This window comes from Cryptomeria japonica, unplaced genomic scaffold, assembly GCF_030272615.1.
Source record: "Cryptomeria japonica unplaced genomic scaffold, Sugi_1.0 HiC_scaffold_180, whole genome shotgun sequence".
Taxonomy (NCBI): Eukaryota; Viridiplantae; Streptophyta; class Pinopsida; order Cupressales; family Cupressaceae; genus Cryptomeria; species Cryptomeria japonica.
The window spans coordinates 137,127-152,267 of record NW_026729002.1 but is presented as its reverse complement, the minus strand read 5'-3'; the positions used below and the strand labels follow the sequence as shown (position 1 = coordinate 152,267).

Here is a 15,141-nt window from a genome sequence, read left to right as displayed (position 1 = left end):
CTTTCTAGCATTCATAGCATAATTTTGTCATTAGCTTATTTCCCCATGGTCTCATAGGCTAACCAGGACATTAAAGGGACTTAAAGGCCATTTGGCCTAGACAGTTTCAACTACTATTTTATGAGGGGTTTTGAGGCATTTTTAGGCATACTTACTATTTATAGTAAGTAATTTTGGATATGGTTGGACATCTAGTGGCAGTGACATGTCGATGGTAATTGTTTAAAATCGACAAGAAGTGTTATTTATCATTGATATCATTTATTGTGAATTAATAAAGCTATTTTATAAAGGTAAATTTAAATATTTAACTTTATTGATGCATATACTATAGTTTGTGGGAAATATTTAAATAAAAGAGTCCCCTTTATTTTATAGTACATCAAAGACGTAAGTTACATAAAGGGAGTTATTTTTTATCCCACATTGACAAAATTAAGGAATGGACTCTTGTGAGAACGTTATAAAAAATATGGAAGAGATTCCATTTAGCATGCTAGGATATGATTAATATTATGTTGTTGGATTTCTTGGAAATCTGATTTATTGGGCTTCGAGGACAAAATCCCTCTTTGTTAGCATTCTCTTCATTGTTGGAAGACATTGTCAAGAGGATTATGGGGTGTTTTCATCCAAGAAACATAGTGGGCTTCATTGTCGAGTTTACAAAGATTTTTTACAAGGGTTTGAAGTGCATATCAGAAGTTGGTATCTATTATTACAGTAACTGTGAATAGTGTTTTTGCTACAATAGCCACGAATAGTGATTTTGCTACAGTAGCCATGGATAGTAAAATTGCTACAGTACCACCGAGATTCAAAGTATATAAAGTTGGGGATTTAAGTGAATTAGGAGTCGTACTTCTTATTGTGTGTGTGCTTTGTGGAGTTTGATATGTTGTTGGTATGCCTCAATTCCCAAGTCTGAAATCATTTTTTAAATCTATTATATATGTTTGTAATCTTCTCTTGAAATATCAATAATAAAAATTTATTATTGGAGTATTGAATGCTGCTACTTAGTGAGTTATTTTGTATGCTTTCTTGCAAATTTTTATATTCCATTTCATATTATTAAATCATGAATGGCAAGTGAGAAGTTCAAAGAAATAAATCAGGAAAAAACACAAACACTGAACCTTCATACAACAATTGGGTACTTTGAAAAAAAATTGGGGCATACATTACAGAAGAAACAATTGTTAACTAAAATCTATTTAATGCACTTCTCATTTAGTGGGTTAAACATAATTAGTTCACTAACTCTCACTTATCCATTCATAATCTTGATTAATTTATTAACCTTGTACATCCCCCAAAATTATACATATAGACATGAGTCTTCTTACACAAGTATCGGTGTTTGTAAATGTGACATGGGCCTTGGTAAAAATTATGTGCATAAAAAAATCATGCACCCCAAAGGTATTCCAATGTACCCCTACCATCTCATCCATTCACTTCTTCTAAGGAAACCCTTAACCGTTATTTTTGCTTAAATCTTAAAGACTTATCCACATCCACCAACCTTATGTAGACACTTGTTCTCTCCATGTTAGCCTAATTATCTCAATCAATGAGAGTCCTTGATACTTTGAATCAATTTGACCCATCCATTCCCTTCTCCAGAAATCTACAAATTAGATGCAACCGAAGCAATTTTTACATGTGACTCCTTATGCAATATTTTTGTTTCTAGTATATGTATACTCACACATTATCTTTGAGTATAACCACCATGTATTGGTGCAAAAAGGGTTGGTATTAGTGATATTTCATTAGTTTTGAATTTATATTTTGTTAACTCTTATGCTTAGTCAATGTGTTTCTTATATTGTGAGTAGAATATGTTAATTTTATTCAGCTTGATATATGCTTTCATTTGTATCTACATAAGATTGCTAAATTTTACCATTCAAGATTACATTTAGTTATTTTAGGAAAAAGAATTAACCCCCCATGTGGCTCCCCGTTTCGTTGCACTCACCTCTCTAATGAGATTAATTATATGATTTTTTTTTGGGTAAGATGTTCTTTATAAGTAGCATTAATGAAAAATGAAGTGAACATGTAGTAATCTATATTAGTGAATTATGTTGAACATACCACATGACTGAGAGGATAGGGTGAATCAGTCTGGACCTTTAAAGAACGAACTTATAATCCTTTAAACTTGAAACCACAATTAACTTATCTTTGTATTTATGGATTATGAAAACATAAAGAACAATGCACACAATAACACCATAATTACATGGAGAACTCAAGGAGGGAAAAAACATAGTGAGAATCATACTCACACTATGAATAACTAATTACAATTTTTTAAACTCAATGCCAAGGAGCTAACTACACCTAACTGGACTTGCAAAACTAAGGTGCACAACCTTAGAGAAAGACACAAAGGAATTACATTTTGAGGCACGCAATCTCAAGGCAAGATACAAGGGACTTACATATTGAGTCACACGGTCTCAAGGCAAGATACAAAGAACTGCATAGGTTGCCAAAGTACTCACTATCTTCCAGCAGGTATAGGGAATATTGAGTTGTAATGAACAAGATCTCTTGATCATGAAATTGTCCTCAAATCATTGTGTCAAGAAAATAATATCATGTAAAATATGTTCAAATTCATTCACTGTCTCAACATGTTATCGTAATAAAGATATCATCATCAAAGATCATCACAAATTGAAATTTGCACCTTTGTTACTTGCATATCTAATATAGCCAATCAAAACACAACCAACACCATTAATGCGAGCATACAGATGACACAAGCATAGATCAATTTTCCTTCAATGTTCTTTTTCTAAAACTCAAACCTTTATACCATTACAATTAAAAAAAAGGGCCTCTTTTAAGAGCAAACTGAAAATTTCCTTTTTGGGCAGATTTTTACAAAATCCAAAATTTGCCATTTATGGAAATTTTCAAATCTATCCCAAAAATCATGAAATCTTATAGAAATATTAAAAACATTATATTAGTACAAATTTTCATCTTTCTAACCTCATAAAGATTACGAGTTCCAAAAGAGCTAAAAAACAAATTTCTAAAAACTCAAAAAAAATAGAAAAATCTCTTTTTGAAGCCTAAGATGAAGGGATTCAGCCCTAAAAAGTTGACCGAGTTGACATCCTATAACACTAGGTTCAGTTAGTAGTCCAAAAAACTCAAATTTTAGCCCAATTGGACAACCAAGTCAAAAACTATGACCCTGCGAAGTCCCTACATCAATATCATTCACATCCAAATCACAAAAATCCACTCACAAATTTACACATTGGCACTTCCATTTATACAAGGTTATACATTGAAACCCTAAAAAAGGTTGGCCACATATAGAATATACATAAATTCATCTTCTGAGACCAAAACAATAAATGTGGTTCATTCTAAGAGATAAAGGGGACCCAAATACATCACTACACATATTTCTAAGCTAGCTCCAACAAACTGCAAATGCTAACACTTCCTCCAAAGTTGCCATCACACATAACATGTAAAGAGAAACAATGAAGCACATTAACTCGTAAGCCCGAAATCATCACCCAATACAAATTACTCATTATGGATCTACACACCATGGTAAGACCCATAAAAAACATTCTAACTCAGCCTCCAAAGAATATCCAAACCAAAAGAGCATGATTCAAATAAGATAAATCAATTGTGCCAACTAAATACCAACATGACTAATCGAACTAAACACAAAACAACATAAATTCACTTGTCGATCAAACCAATATAAAGAATTTTAACTAGAATGTTTCACAAATCATATAAACATTTCCACCAAGCGCAACACTTGAATCAACACAATAAATTAATGTAGAGCATTCTTTAGACCAGTCTTGATAGACAACCTCACTGTAATGAAATTGCCATAACCAACTTCATCAACTGATTAACTAAGACCCTAGAAGTATAATAGTGCAACATCCACAAAATGTAGACACTATATCTAGAACCAGAAGCCACCATCATCAAGAACTGGAGGAATGCAGAGTATTTTTCTATAAAGGCATTAAATAATCTTTCTAGCCTATTGTAACCTCCACAATTATAGCCTTATAGAAACACTTCATTCTTTCTCAATATCACCACCAAACAATGTATCAACATCCAAACACTCATTTTTGGTTCATCTATAACATCCACACAGTTGAACAACATACAACTACCTCTTTATTAACACACATAGTGACATCAATGACAACACCTGATAGATTGGCATCAGTGACAATAAGTTTGACATCAATGACAACAAAACATAGCATAGATTTCCAACAAATTGATTTGGAGAATATTTTTATTTAGAAAGCATCACATATATTTGGTTTTCTGCCTTTGATTACTGCAAAATTTGCTTCCTGCAATTTGGCTGACAAGAAAAAGTAGACGACATTCGGTTTTCAGAATGTCGTTATGTTCAGGGTATTTTTCGATGGTCTCCTCAGTTGTGCTCCTTACATTCCTTGCCTTGTTCGATGCTTCAGCGAGAGCACACGTTCATCACTCCACATTTGTTGTATGTCCTTCGTATCTCTGTGGATAAGTTGCTTTGAACAATTACGCAGAATACAGAGCTATTATCCTAGGCAAGCTAAGAAGATTCATCATTTTATTCTTTTCAAGTAGTTGGATTTTTTATTTGTTTAGGTGCTTCATCACACATACAGAATGCAGAGCTATTTTCCTAGAAGAAATAGGGAGTTCATCATCATAATTTTTGATTTATTGTTATTCGATAGATGATTTAGTGCTTTGGTTTACACATCATACTTTAAGATTTGTTTAAATTGTTTATCTAAAATCACATTAATGAAAAATGGATTCTATTGAAAAAACCAGTGTTAATTTAGATGAACAATTTAAACAAATTAGAATGTGCTATTTAAACCAGTTCTGAATTAGTCTATTCATTATCAAGAGCTATTATCCTAGATATGTTAAGGAGATTCATCATCTTATTTTTTAGTTAATCGATTTTTAATTTGTAATTTAGTTGGTTTATACAACACACTCTAATCTTTGATTTATTGGTGGCTCTTCTGATATAAGACTAAAAAGTGGTTTTATTGAAAAAACCAGTATGATTTCAGATACCACCCAAACAAATCAATACTTAAAATGTGCTAGTTGAACCACATCGATCCAGTCTATACATGATCAACCAGTCCGATGAACAGCCTAGTTGAACCACATCGATCCAGTCTATGCATGATCAGCCAGTCCGATGAACAGCCTATTTAAATCAATATTTAGAATCTACTCTTTAAACCCGCCGTAGGTTAATCTAAACGTTGATGATATTTTTCCATGCTCAGCATCTTATTCATTAAGACAGATCATAGCATATTTGTGGTACCTAATACTGGAAATATATTTTTGCTTTGGATTTGGCCAGATTGAATCAACACCTATTACTAGGCTATGTCAGACGCATAGCAGAGTCATAGTGAATGGAGAGTTCCCTGGTCCTACTCTGTATGTACACAATGGCGACAGTGTTAGAGTTAAAACGATCAACAAATCCAATTACAATGCCACCATCCACTGGTAAATCGTGTCTCTCAATGCTTCACACTGACATGTCACACTTCTATGCTTCTATACGGCTGTTTCTTGGCGTATGTAGTATTAATAGTAAATCAAATTAATATCATTAATTGTATATAAAAATCGTGCTATATTTAGACTGTTTCTGATGCAAAACGTTTTCAAATTCCGTTTTATTGCCCTTATCATTTCACTTTTCTATTTGTGGTAACAAACTGGTTGCAAACGTTTGCTTTTCAGGCATGGAGTGAGACAGATTCGCACAGCATGGGCTGATGGAGCAGGGTATATAACTCAATGCCCGATTCAAGCAGGAGTAAAATATACGTACAAATTCAGGATTATTGCACAGGAAGGAACCTTGTGGTGGCATGCCCATGTCTCGTGGCTGCGTGCAACAGTTCACGGAGCAATAGTTATCTATCCAAAGAAAGGAAGCTCTTATCCGTTTCCTCAACCCTATTCAGAGTTTCCCATCGTGTTAGGTAATCAAAATTGTTGAAATCCTCTGTTTTAGACTAATATCCTGTTTTATATCAGTTCCCTGTTTTTATGAATAGAAGTTTGCTGAAAATAACACTGCTGTTTAGAATTAAAAAAATACTCTTATATTAGTAAAGAAAGCTTTATAAATTATTCTGATTAAGGGTTCATCAGATTCTTGTAGGGAAGGAAAGATAAAAAGCATTAAGCATATATCAATAAAATATGAGACGACCAAAAGAATCAAGGAAGCTTTGTAAATTGTTAATTGCTTTCTCCGTTTTTCTTTTATTTTTTACATTTACATTTGTTTTTTATTAATATAGTATTCTTCTATTTAAATTTCAGGAACAAATACTTATGCGTTATATATACTACTAATTATAATTTTTTATAAAATGTGTAATTTAATTTTTTTTTTGTAAAACTCTTTTGTTTTGACATTTTTATGCAATAACTCAATAGCTTTAGAACAAATAAATATATATATTAAAATAATATCCTCACAAATTAAGTATATATTTCTTAAAAAAGAAATCGAGACAAAATAATATTTTAATAAATATTAGAAAAATATTTATGTTTTTTTTCTCTTTGTTCTATTTTTTTAAAGATATAGATGTGATTATTTTTTGTGAATGCTTTGATAGCTATTCACATTACAACTCACTTTTTTCAAAATAGAAAAATTAACCGAAAATAAATAAAGAAAAACTAGTTATTATGTTGAGAGACATTTAGTGACAATATAGCATGAAGTATTGTATTGAGATCATATACATAAAAATTAAAATTCAATTTATAGAATATTACAAGTAAAATGGTTCACCAATAAAATAAATAACTCTCAATTGATTTAATTTTTATGTGTCTATATATGTTTGTAGGAAATAAAATAGTTGTAAAATAAAATATTCCAACTCTTAAATAAATAGAATTTGAGATCTCACATTTTTTTGAGTATGTTTGCTAATAATTGCTAGCTTATTGATTAGATAAAATTTTACTTTTCTAACTTTGGAAAGCTTACTTGATTTAAAGTAATTAGAATTCATTGAATTTAGTTGCTATAAATATATCATATTCGGTGCTAAACATAGTTATGGATCCATATAAAAGTGACAATTATGTTGTAAATTACTTTTCTAATAGGATCAAGATTTAAAACACAAGTTAGTTGATGACATTTAATATTATATTTTAAATTATATTACTCACATATAGTTTATACTATTGTTAGTATTTGTGTTGTCATAACTTCAATGGTACAACACTCTCAATAGAAAATAAAAAGTCTTAGGTTTACCTCCCAGCTAGTCCATAAATTTAACATGATATAAAAGCCAAGGTCAACAAAACTAGACCAAGATAGGATCAATAAGAATCTATTGTTTGGCTCAAGGGGGATGTTGGAAAATGAGTCATACCCAAATAAAGATGGACCAATTGTCATGAGGGCTTGTAGTTTAGTGGTAGAACAACCTAGTAGCAAATGGGATGTCTTCAATTCAACACCTAACTAATCCATGAAAATTTAATAGTGCAACTATCCCAAATAGTTTTTATGTTCTAAAAAATTCTAGAATATATAAATTATATTAAGATTTGAACTCCACTCGAGTTATTATGCTAACAAAATGCAACAAATATTGTAGTTCAATTAAAAATTGTCTTTTTTTTTTTTTAATATTTAGTAGTTTTCATTGATGCCATATATGTTAAACAAAAGTAAGCCTACCAAAATCATATTGATGGACTTTCCAATTCTTGATTACATGATTTAAAAGGTACTAATGCAATTTAATCATATCTTAATGTACACATACAGGAAAAAGAAAACCCAACAATATAAAACAATTTTTTTACTAATTACCTATTCACCAATTCAAAGAAAAATCTCTCTATCCTCCTATTTCTCAATGACATGTCCTTTAAAAAGGACATTTATGCATTTTGTTAATTTAAACTCAATTCAAAAAAATTATTTTTTATATTTTCCACCCAAAAATTGTGTGATTTCATTACACATTAACATATATGTAAAATTAGAGCTATGATTGACAAGAATTATCTTAATAACTAGAGGCTAGAGTATTTCATGATCATAAGGGTTTTGTTTAGAACTATCGATTAGTTAAAAACAGAAGAAAAAATAACACTTTCTCATTTCCATTTCATTTTATTTGAACTGCTAAAATTTTATTCATTTTTATCTTGTTTTATTGTATTATATCCAAATGAAAATAATATGGATAGTGACGTTAAACTCGACACAATAAAGGATGGTATAAAGGTATCAAAATTTTGAAATTTCTATATGGTTAAGTTTTAATTGAACATATTAAAAGAGGAGATAAAATGATAAGTAATCAAAATTTTTAGGTAGAATAGGAAAAGATAGGTCATAGCCATGGGAAAGGTCTTAGCTATCAAGAACTAGCTCTTTGTTTATAGCAATTCTTTCTTGATTAATATGTTCTTTATTTTATAGCTATATTTTATTCTTGGTGGGAGATACAATTAACACCAATAGAAACAAATTCATCATTGTCTAATCAATTAGGAGTACCCTTTTCATGAGGCTATGATTAGACAAAAGTTTGGCGAAGCTATGGAGACCAACCATGAATACTATGTCTGAAGTTCTATGTTGGGGTAGATAAAAAGCATGATAATCATGTCCACAATCATTTTAGCTATGCTCATGCCAACAATCTCAAGGAGGGGACTAATCTTTGTAAGAGGGAGAAGTTAGTATTTGTAGATGGACTAAAACATTACTCTAGTTATCAAGAAGCACTTGTAAGTGGACAACATCAAGCACAACATTATTAACATATACATCTATATTCATGAAAATATTTGAGAAAAACATAAATTTAGTATACATAAAAAAAGGACGAGTTATTAATTTTGTAGCCACCCTTGGTGCGTAAATGTATAATAGAATAAATATATTTTAATTACTTTTCATCCAAAAGAAGTCACAAACATTTAGAACTAACAAGTAGTCATAAAAAGAAAGCTTGTTTATTTCCATTTCATCTTATTTTTAGAAATAAGTTTATTCATTTTTATCTTGTTTTTTTCTTTTTTTATATGTACATATCAGGATTATAAATAATGACATCAAATTCAACACAATAAAGGATAGTAAGAATATACCAAATTTTGAAGTTTCTATATAGTAGGTTTTAAGTGAACATTACTAATATATGAGATAAAATGATCGGTAATCAAATTATTAAACAATAAAAGTTATAAGTTGAATAAGAAAAAATGAAATAACCATGAAGAATGTCTTAGATATTTAGAACTAGCTCTTCATTTATAATTTAATACCTTCTTTATTAAGATGTTCTCTATTTGATAGCTAAGATTTATTCTTGATGAGAAAAACAAAATTTTCATTATTTAATAAATTAGGAACACCTTTTTTGAAGTTTGTGAACAAATAGATGACCAATGAAACTATGAAGCTATAAAAACCAACCATGATTATTACGTCTGAAATTCTATATAAAGATAGATAAAAACCATAAAAATATGACTATACCTACACCAACAACCTCAAAGAGGGGACTAATCTTTGTGAGAAGGAAACTTTGGCAACACAAGATGCATTACTCTACTCATCAAGAAGTACATGTAGGTGAACAACCTTAAACGCAACTTTATTAAATTTTAAGTTAATAAGAATACTATTGAAGTCAACTCTAATTTATAGATTGATTATTTTATTTATTTTTATTTTCTTTAGAGATCCATAATATGACCTACTTTTTTTAAACAGGAGAATGGTGGAACAAAGATCCTGAAGCGGTCGAAAGGCTATTAATTCAAACAGGAAGTGCACCTAATATATCCGATGCCTTTCTCATCAATGGTCAGCCAGGAGATCTCTATTCTTGCTCCAAATCAGGTATAGAGTACTTTTCAGTTACAGATGAACTCTAATGTCAGGTACTCAACATGGAGTTGATGAACTAACTGCTTACATGCAGGAACAACTAAAATCTCTGTACAACGAGGAAAAACGTACCTTCTACGTATTGTTAATGCTGCAGTCAATAATCACCTCTTTTTCAAGATTGCATCACACAATTTCACAGTGGTAGCCTTAGATGTTTGCTACACAAAACCATACACAACAGACATAATGCTTATAACCCCTGGCCAAACTGCAGATGTTCTTCTCACCGCCAATCAAGCAATAGCCAAATACTACATTGCTGCCAATGTATACACTACCCAATCTATTGGATTCTTTGATAACACCACAACAACTGCCATTCTTAGCTATGTGGGTTCTCACTCATCTGCCACCCCATCTCTTCCACAATTTCCAACATACAATGACACTGCAACTGTCACTAAATTTAATAAAGGATTACGAAGCCTAGCTTCAAAAGAGCACCCAATAGAAGTTCCCCAGAACATTGATGAGAAACTCCTAATAACAATAGGACTTGGTTTATTTCCCTGTAGAACTAACGTGACCACCAACTGTCAAGGCCCCAACAATACCAGAGTAACTGCTAGTATGAACAATGTATCTTTTGTCCTGCCAGATATAGCCATACTTCAAGCTTATTATTTTGGTATTAATGGTGTCTTTACCACTGATTTTCCTTCAAACCCACCAATTGTGTTTAATTATACAAGTGACAATATACCCAGAAGTCTTTGGTCACCAATCACTGGAACAAAAGTTAAAGTGCTAAATTATAATGCTACAGTTCAAGTGGTGTTCCAAGCAACGAATATCTTCCAGCCTGATGACCATCCAATGCATATTCATGGTTATGATTTTTATGTTGTGGGAGAGGGATTTGGTAACTACAATGCTCGAACAGATCCTCTCACATTCAATTTGGTTGATCCACCAGAACGGAATACTGTGGGAGTTCCTGTTGGTGGGTGGACTGCTATCAGATTCAAAGCTGACAATCCAGGTGACAAAACATATAGCTTTCAATTATTCTCTCAAAATTAATGATGCATATCTTAAAATTAAAAACTGAAGAACATGTGAAAAACCATGATTTTTGCAGGTGTTTGGTTTGTGCACTGTCATTTTGATGATCATCTAACATGGGGATTGAATATGGTCTTCGTGGTGAAGAATGGCCATGGCAATTTGGCAAGTTTGGAGAAGCCTCCTCCTAAACTCCCGAAATGCTAGCTCCACAAACCATGTCATCTCAATCAGTCAATAGTAGTCTTTAATTTCACCACCTTGTTATAAGTATTTTGCCATGAGGCAATATTATTGTAATAACTATTATTTAACTAGTTATTAATAATTGTATTGGATAACAAATTAGAAATTAGTAGTTTTTCTATTGAAAAATATTATTTTTTTAAAGTAAATTTGTAAATTTAGTAATTACAAATATTTTTCGTTTTGAATTTAATTGGTTAAAATTTTGAAAATTGAGTTCTTAAGAATAACTATATTCATAATATATATGACGAAAAATGTTAGGTGATATTTAACATAATTTAAATATTTTAAATATCTATTTTCAAACTTATTTATCCTCCCAACTCATTATAACAAAACAATATATTTTTATTTAAAAAATATTACTATTGTTCAAACACCTATTTTTAAAATTGATTTTTATAAAAGAGTTTATATAATGTAATCTTGTAAATATGTATTAGATTATTTTAAAAATTGAATTTCTATTTTTTCAATACTTTTTGAAATCATAATTTTTTTTTTATTCATTAATAATTTAATCGTTCTAATTAGATAAAATAGGATAGGCGTGAACCTTTATATAATAGCCATAATGCTAAGACCAAGGATTTCATGAGGAGTGAGAGCATCCAACAACCAAACTAGCTTACAAAAAGGGACTAGAACCAACTAACAAATAGAAACAACAAAAGAAAACTAAACTAAACCAGAAACCAAAGGATACCCAAAAACCAATGCTGCCCATAGAAGACACAAACATAAGGTCTATCTAGTGGGGATTTTTTTAGCTTGCCAATCTTGGTGAAGTACTTTCACTTTCTATGAAAAAGATAAATCTTTTGTTTGAACCTTTACTTGAAGAGATAGAAGGGGACTCCAAAGTAGCCTTGACCATGTACTCACTAGGTTCCAAAGCATTGTCAAAGGTCATATCCAGGTAGTGCTTCCTCTTCGCATGTCTCCTATCAATCTCTTCATGGATAGATTGCAAAGAAACCAAAAATTTTCTCATCATTTCATTTTTGAGAGCTACCATCTCTTCTAGTTTCCTCTTAAAGGTCTCTTGATTGCCCTATAGCTCCATAATAACCCTACTTGTCCCCTTCCTATTCTCTCTTCAATCCACGTTGTCACTTAGAGCCTTAATTTTCTCCTACAAATTATCTTGGGGCATTTCTCAAGCCTCTCCATCAGATCATTAGTTTCCAACTAAACTCTTTCATCTTTATCTTCCATTGTCCAACTCAATGCTCTATTGACAACCTCGACCAAAGCCTCCAACCTATTGATTTTATTCTTAGCAATATTAAATTGATCAAGGGGCCAACAAATGATGTAATTTTGCTTATTTTAGGCATGACGGAGATCATTAATCTTCTCAATATTTTTTGTTAAATCTCACTTCTTGGGGGAATCGACGAGGGAGGGAGGAAGGGAACCCTTGAAGAAGGTGAAGAAGGGGCAAAAAATTTCACATTGTGGTTGTTCACGGTTCACTTAGAGTTTGTGGAACAAGAAGAAATTAAGTCTTTAGAAGCAAATTCCTCCTCATCTTGCACTTTGACAATAGTTTATTTAAGAGGAGAGGCAAGGAAGTTCTTCTTTTTGGTAGATTGGTTGGGATTAACATGGGTAGGTATCCCTTTAGACTTGGGGGTAGTCCTCACACTAGGGTTGACCTTTCAATTAGGGATTTGAGAAAGCTCCATGACCAATGGAGGGCCCAGTAGTAGGGGCCAAAGCCACATGGAAATTATAAAGACTTAGGATTAACCCCTAATACAAGGGGAGAACATTCATGGAATTAGCCACAACAACAGACTAGGAAATACAAGAAAACATCTAGCAAGGGGAGTTCATTTTCAAATTGTACCTGAGATGATTTATGATTGAAAATAAGTAGGAGTGGAAATGTTTGAATATCTTCTATGTTGAAACCATTTTGCAGGCGAGCAAAATTTTCACTTGGCTCTAGGAACCTCTTGAAATTAGTTTGGTATTGTCCCTTAAGTTTTTTAGGGAAGGTCATACCTTCCGCAATGAGACTAGTAGTAGTAGAAATAGACTCCATAGATGAGGTTCTTAAGCCACATCCCTAATACTAATGTTTCCCTAATTATAGGACTAAGCAAACTGTTTCAAGAGAGAAGGGTCAAAACCCTTCATACCCTCAACATAGGATGCAAGACTACCTTTCACAACATCAAGCTAGAGATTACCATTTAACTTGAACCTATCACAATTATATGGCTCTATTTAGATGAGGTCATCCCCCATATTTAGTCTATTCCAAGGAAAAATAGTAAGAGTGACTAAGAAAGGGTTAGGAAAACTAATTCTAGGAAAAGGACAAGAAATGGTGGTATTGGGAGAGTTCTTCCTTTTGCCAAATTCAAAAAGCTATGTCCATATGGGTTAGTGTAGGATCAAGGGGGGCCAAAAAGTGGCGATGTGAAAAAAATAGCCTTCTTCACTCACCTAAAAACGCGAAAATCCGTGTTGACTTTTTGCTTGGCTTGGGTGTCAGTACACCCTGGCCTGGTAATTACCTATGCAAATCGGATATCCAATTTTTATTTTGTTTCAGTTGGCATTTATGCCATATTTATGTATGGACATACATTTGTAATCATTTGACATTTTTATATATACAAAAGTTGATATTCGATCATATAAATTGTTGCTCATCTGTGCGTGGTGTTATCATGGAAATCTTTAATCTTCATTCCAATAATTAACAATGGTTAATAATGGCTATTTAATGAAAAATACAATTCATTTCATTTCATCGTAAGTGTTGTTTTTATAATGAACAATACAATTTATGAACAATACAATTCATTTAATCAACAATACAATACAATTCATTCAATGAACAATACATTTCATGAACAATACAATTCATTTAATGAAAATACTTGATACAATTCATTATTACCCTATGCATGGTCCTATTTTGCCTCCCACCTCAGTTGAACGCTTGGAGTTTTATTAGGGCAACAATTTTTTGGTTGGCAAAAAAATCGTTAGTCTCACTCAATGGAATGTTGTCACATGGCCGATTTCTCATTCTGCTCGTCGTGATGATGAACCATCAGCTCCGACATGTCCAGTTAGGCATTATTACCCTACGCATGCTCCTATTTTTCCTCCCCACTTGATCGAACGCTCGGGGTCATACCCTACCAGTGTCGTCCCTTGAGCGCCCTAAGTGCTCAAAATTGTCAAACTTTGACGGGCCCTAACTCGGAATCCGTGGCACCTGCAAACATTATGTTTAAACCTAAGAGGCCACGAGAGGGGTCCCTTCAAAAGTCTATCTCAGTTTTTCATGTTGCCCTATGATTTTATTAGGGCAAAAATTTTTCGGTTGGCGAAAAAATCGTCAGTCTCACTCAATGGAATGTTGTCGCATGGCCGATTTCTCAATATGCTCGTCGCAATGACAAACCGTCAACTCCGACATGTCCATTTAGGCATTATTACCCTGCACATGCTCCTATTTTCCCCCCCCACTCGATCAAACGCTCGGGGTCATACCCTACCAGCGTCATCCCTTGAGCGCCCTAAGTGCTCAAAATTGTCAAACTTTGACAGGCCCTAACTTGAAATATGTGGCACCTGTGAATGATCCGTTTCAACCTATGAGGCCATGAGAGGGGTCCCTATGAAAGCCTATCTTAGTTTTTGAAGTTGCCCTACGATTTTATTAAAGCAGCAATTTTTTGGTTGGCGAAAAAATCGTCAGTCTCACTCAATGGAATGTTGTCGTGTGGCCGATTTCTCCTTCTGCTTGTTGTGATGATGAACCATCGGCTCCAACATGTCCAGTTAGGCATTATTACCCTACGCATGCTCCTATTTTTCCCTTCCACTCAATC

General features: G+C 32.5%; 1 protein-coding gene across 2 annotated transcripts; it reads left to right on the top strand.

Moving 5' to 3' along the window:
* Positions 1-4,348: 4,348 nt before the first annotated feature.
* Positions 4,349-11,424, top strand: LOC131867722 (laccase-3-like). Of its 2 annotated transcripts, XM_059215527.1 has the most exons (6): positions 4,349-4,537; positions 5,417-5,568; positions 5,809-6,053; positions 9,845-9,973; positions 10,056-11,006; positions 11,106-11,424. In XM_059215527.1, the coding sequence occupies exons 1-6, from the start codon at positions 4,427-4,429 to the stop codon at positions 11,234-11,236; spliced, it is 1,719 nt and encodes a 572-aa protein (XP_059071510.1). In that variant the 5' UTR covers positions 4,349-4,426; the 3' UTR covers positions 11,237-11,424. The 2 variants fall into 2 exon arrangements, with proteins under 2 accessions (XP_059071510.1, XP_059071511.1); XM_059215528.1 differs by lacking the exon at positions 5,417-5,568 and having other exon boundaries at positions 4,359-4,537.
* Positions 11,425-15,141: the final 3,717 nt, after the last annotated feature.

Bases quoted from the DNA above. Each gene is read 5' to 3' on its own strand.
- LOC131867722 (XM_059215527.1), top strand. From the start codon at position 4,427: ATGTCGTTATGTTCAGGGTATTTTTCGATGGTCTCCTCAGTTGTGCTC. The intron at 5,569-5,808 runs GTAAATCGTGTC...TTTGCTTTTCAG, and splicing joins TACAATGCCACCATCCACTG to GCATGGAGTGAGACAGATTC. The intron at 6,054-9,844 runs GTAATCAAAATT...TTTTTTAAACAG, and splicing joins AGAGTTTCCCATCGTGTTAG to GAGAATGGTGGAACAAAGAT.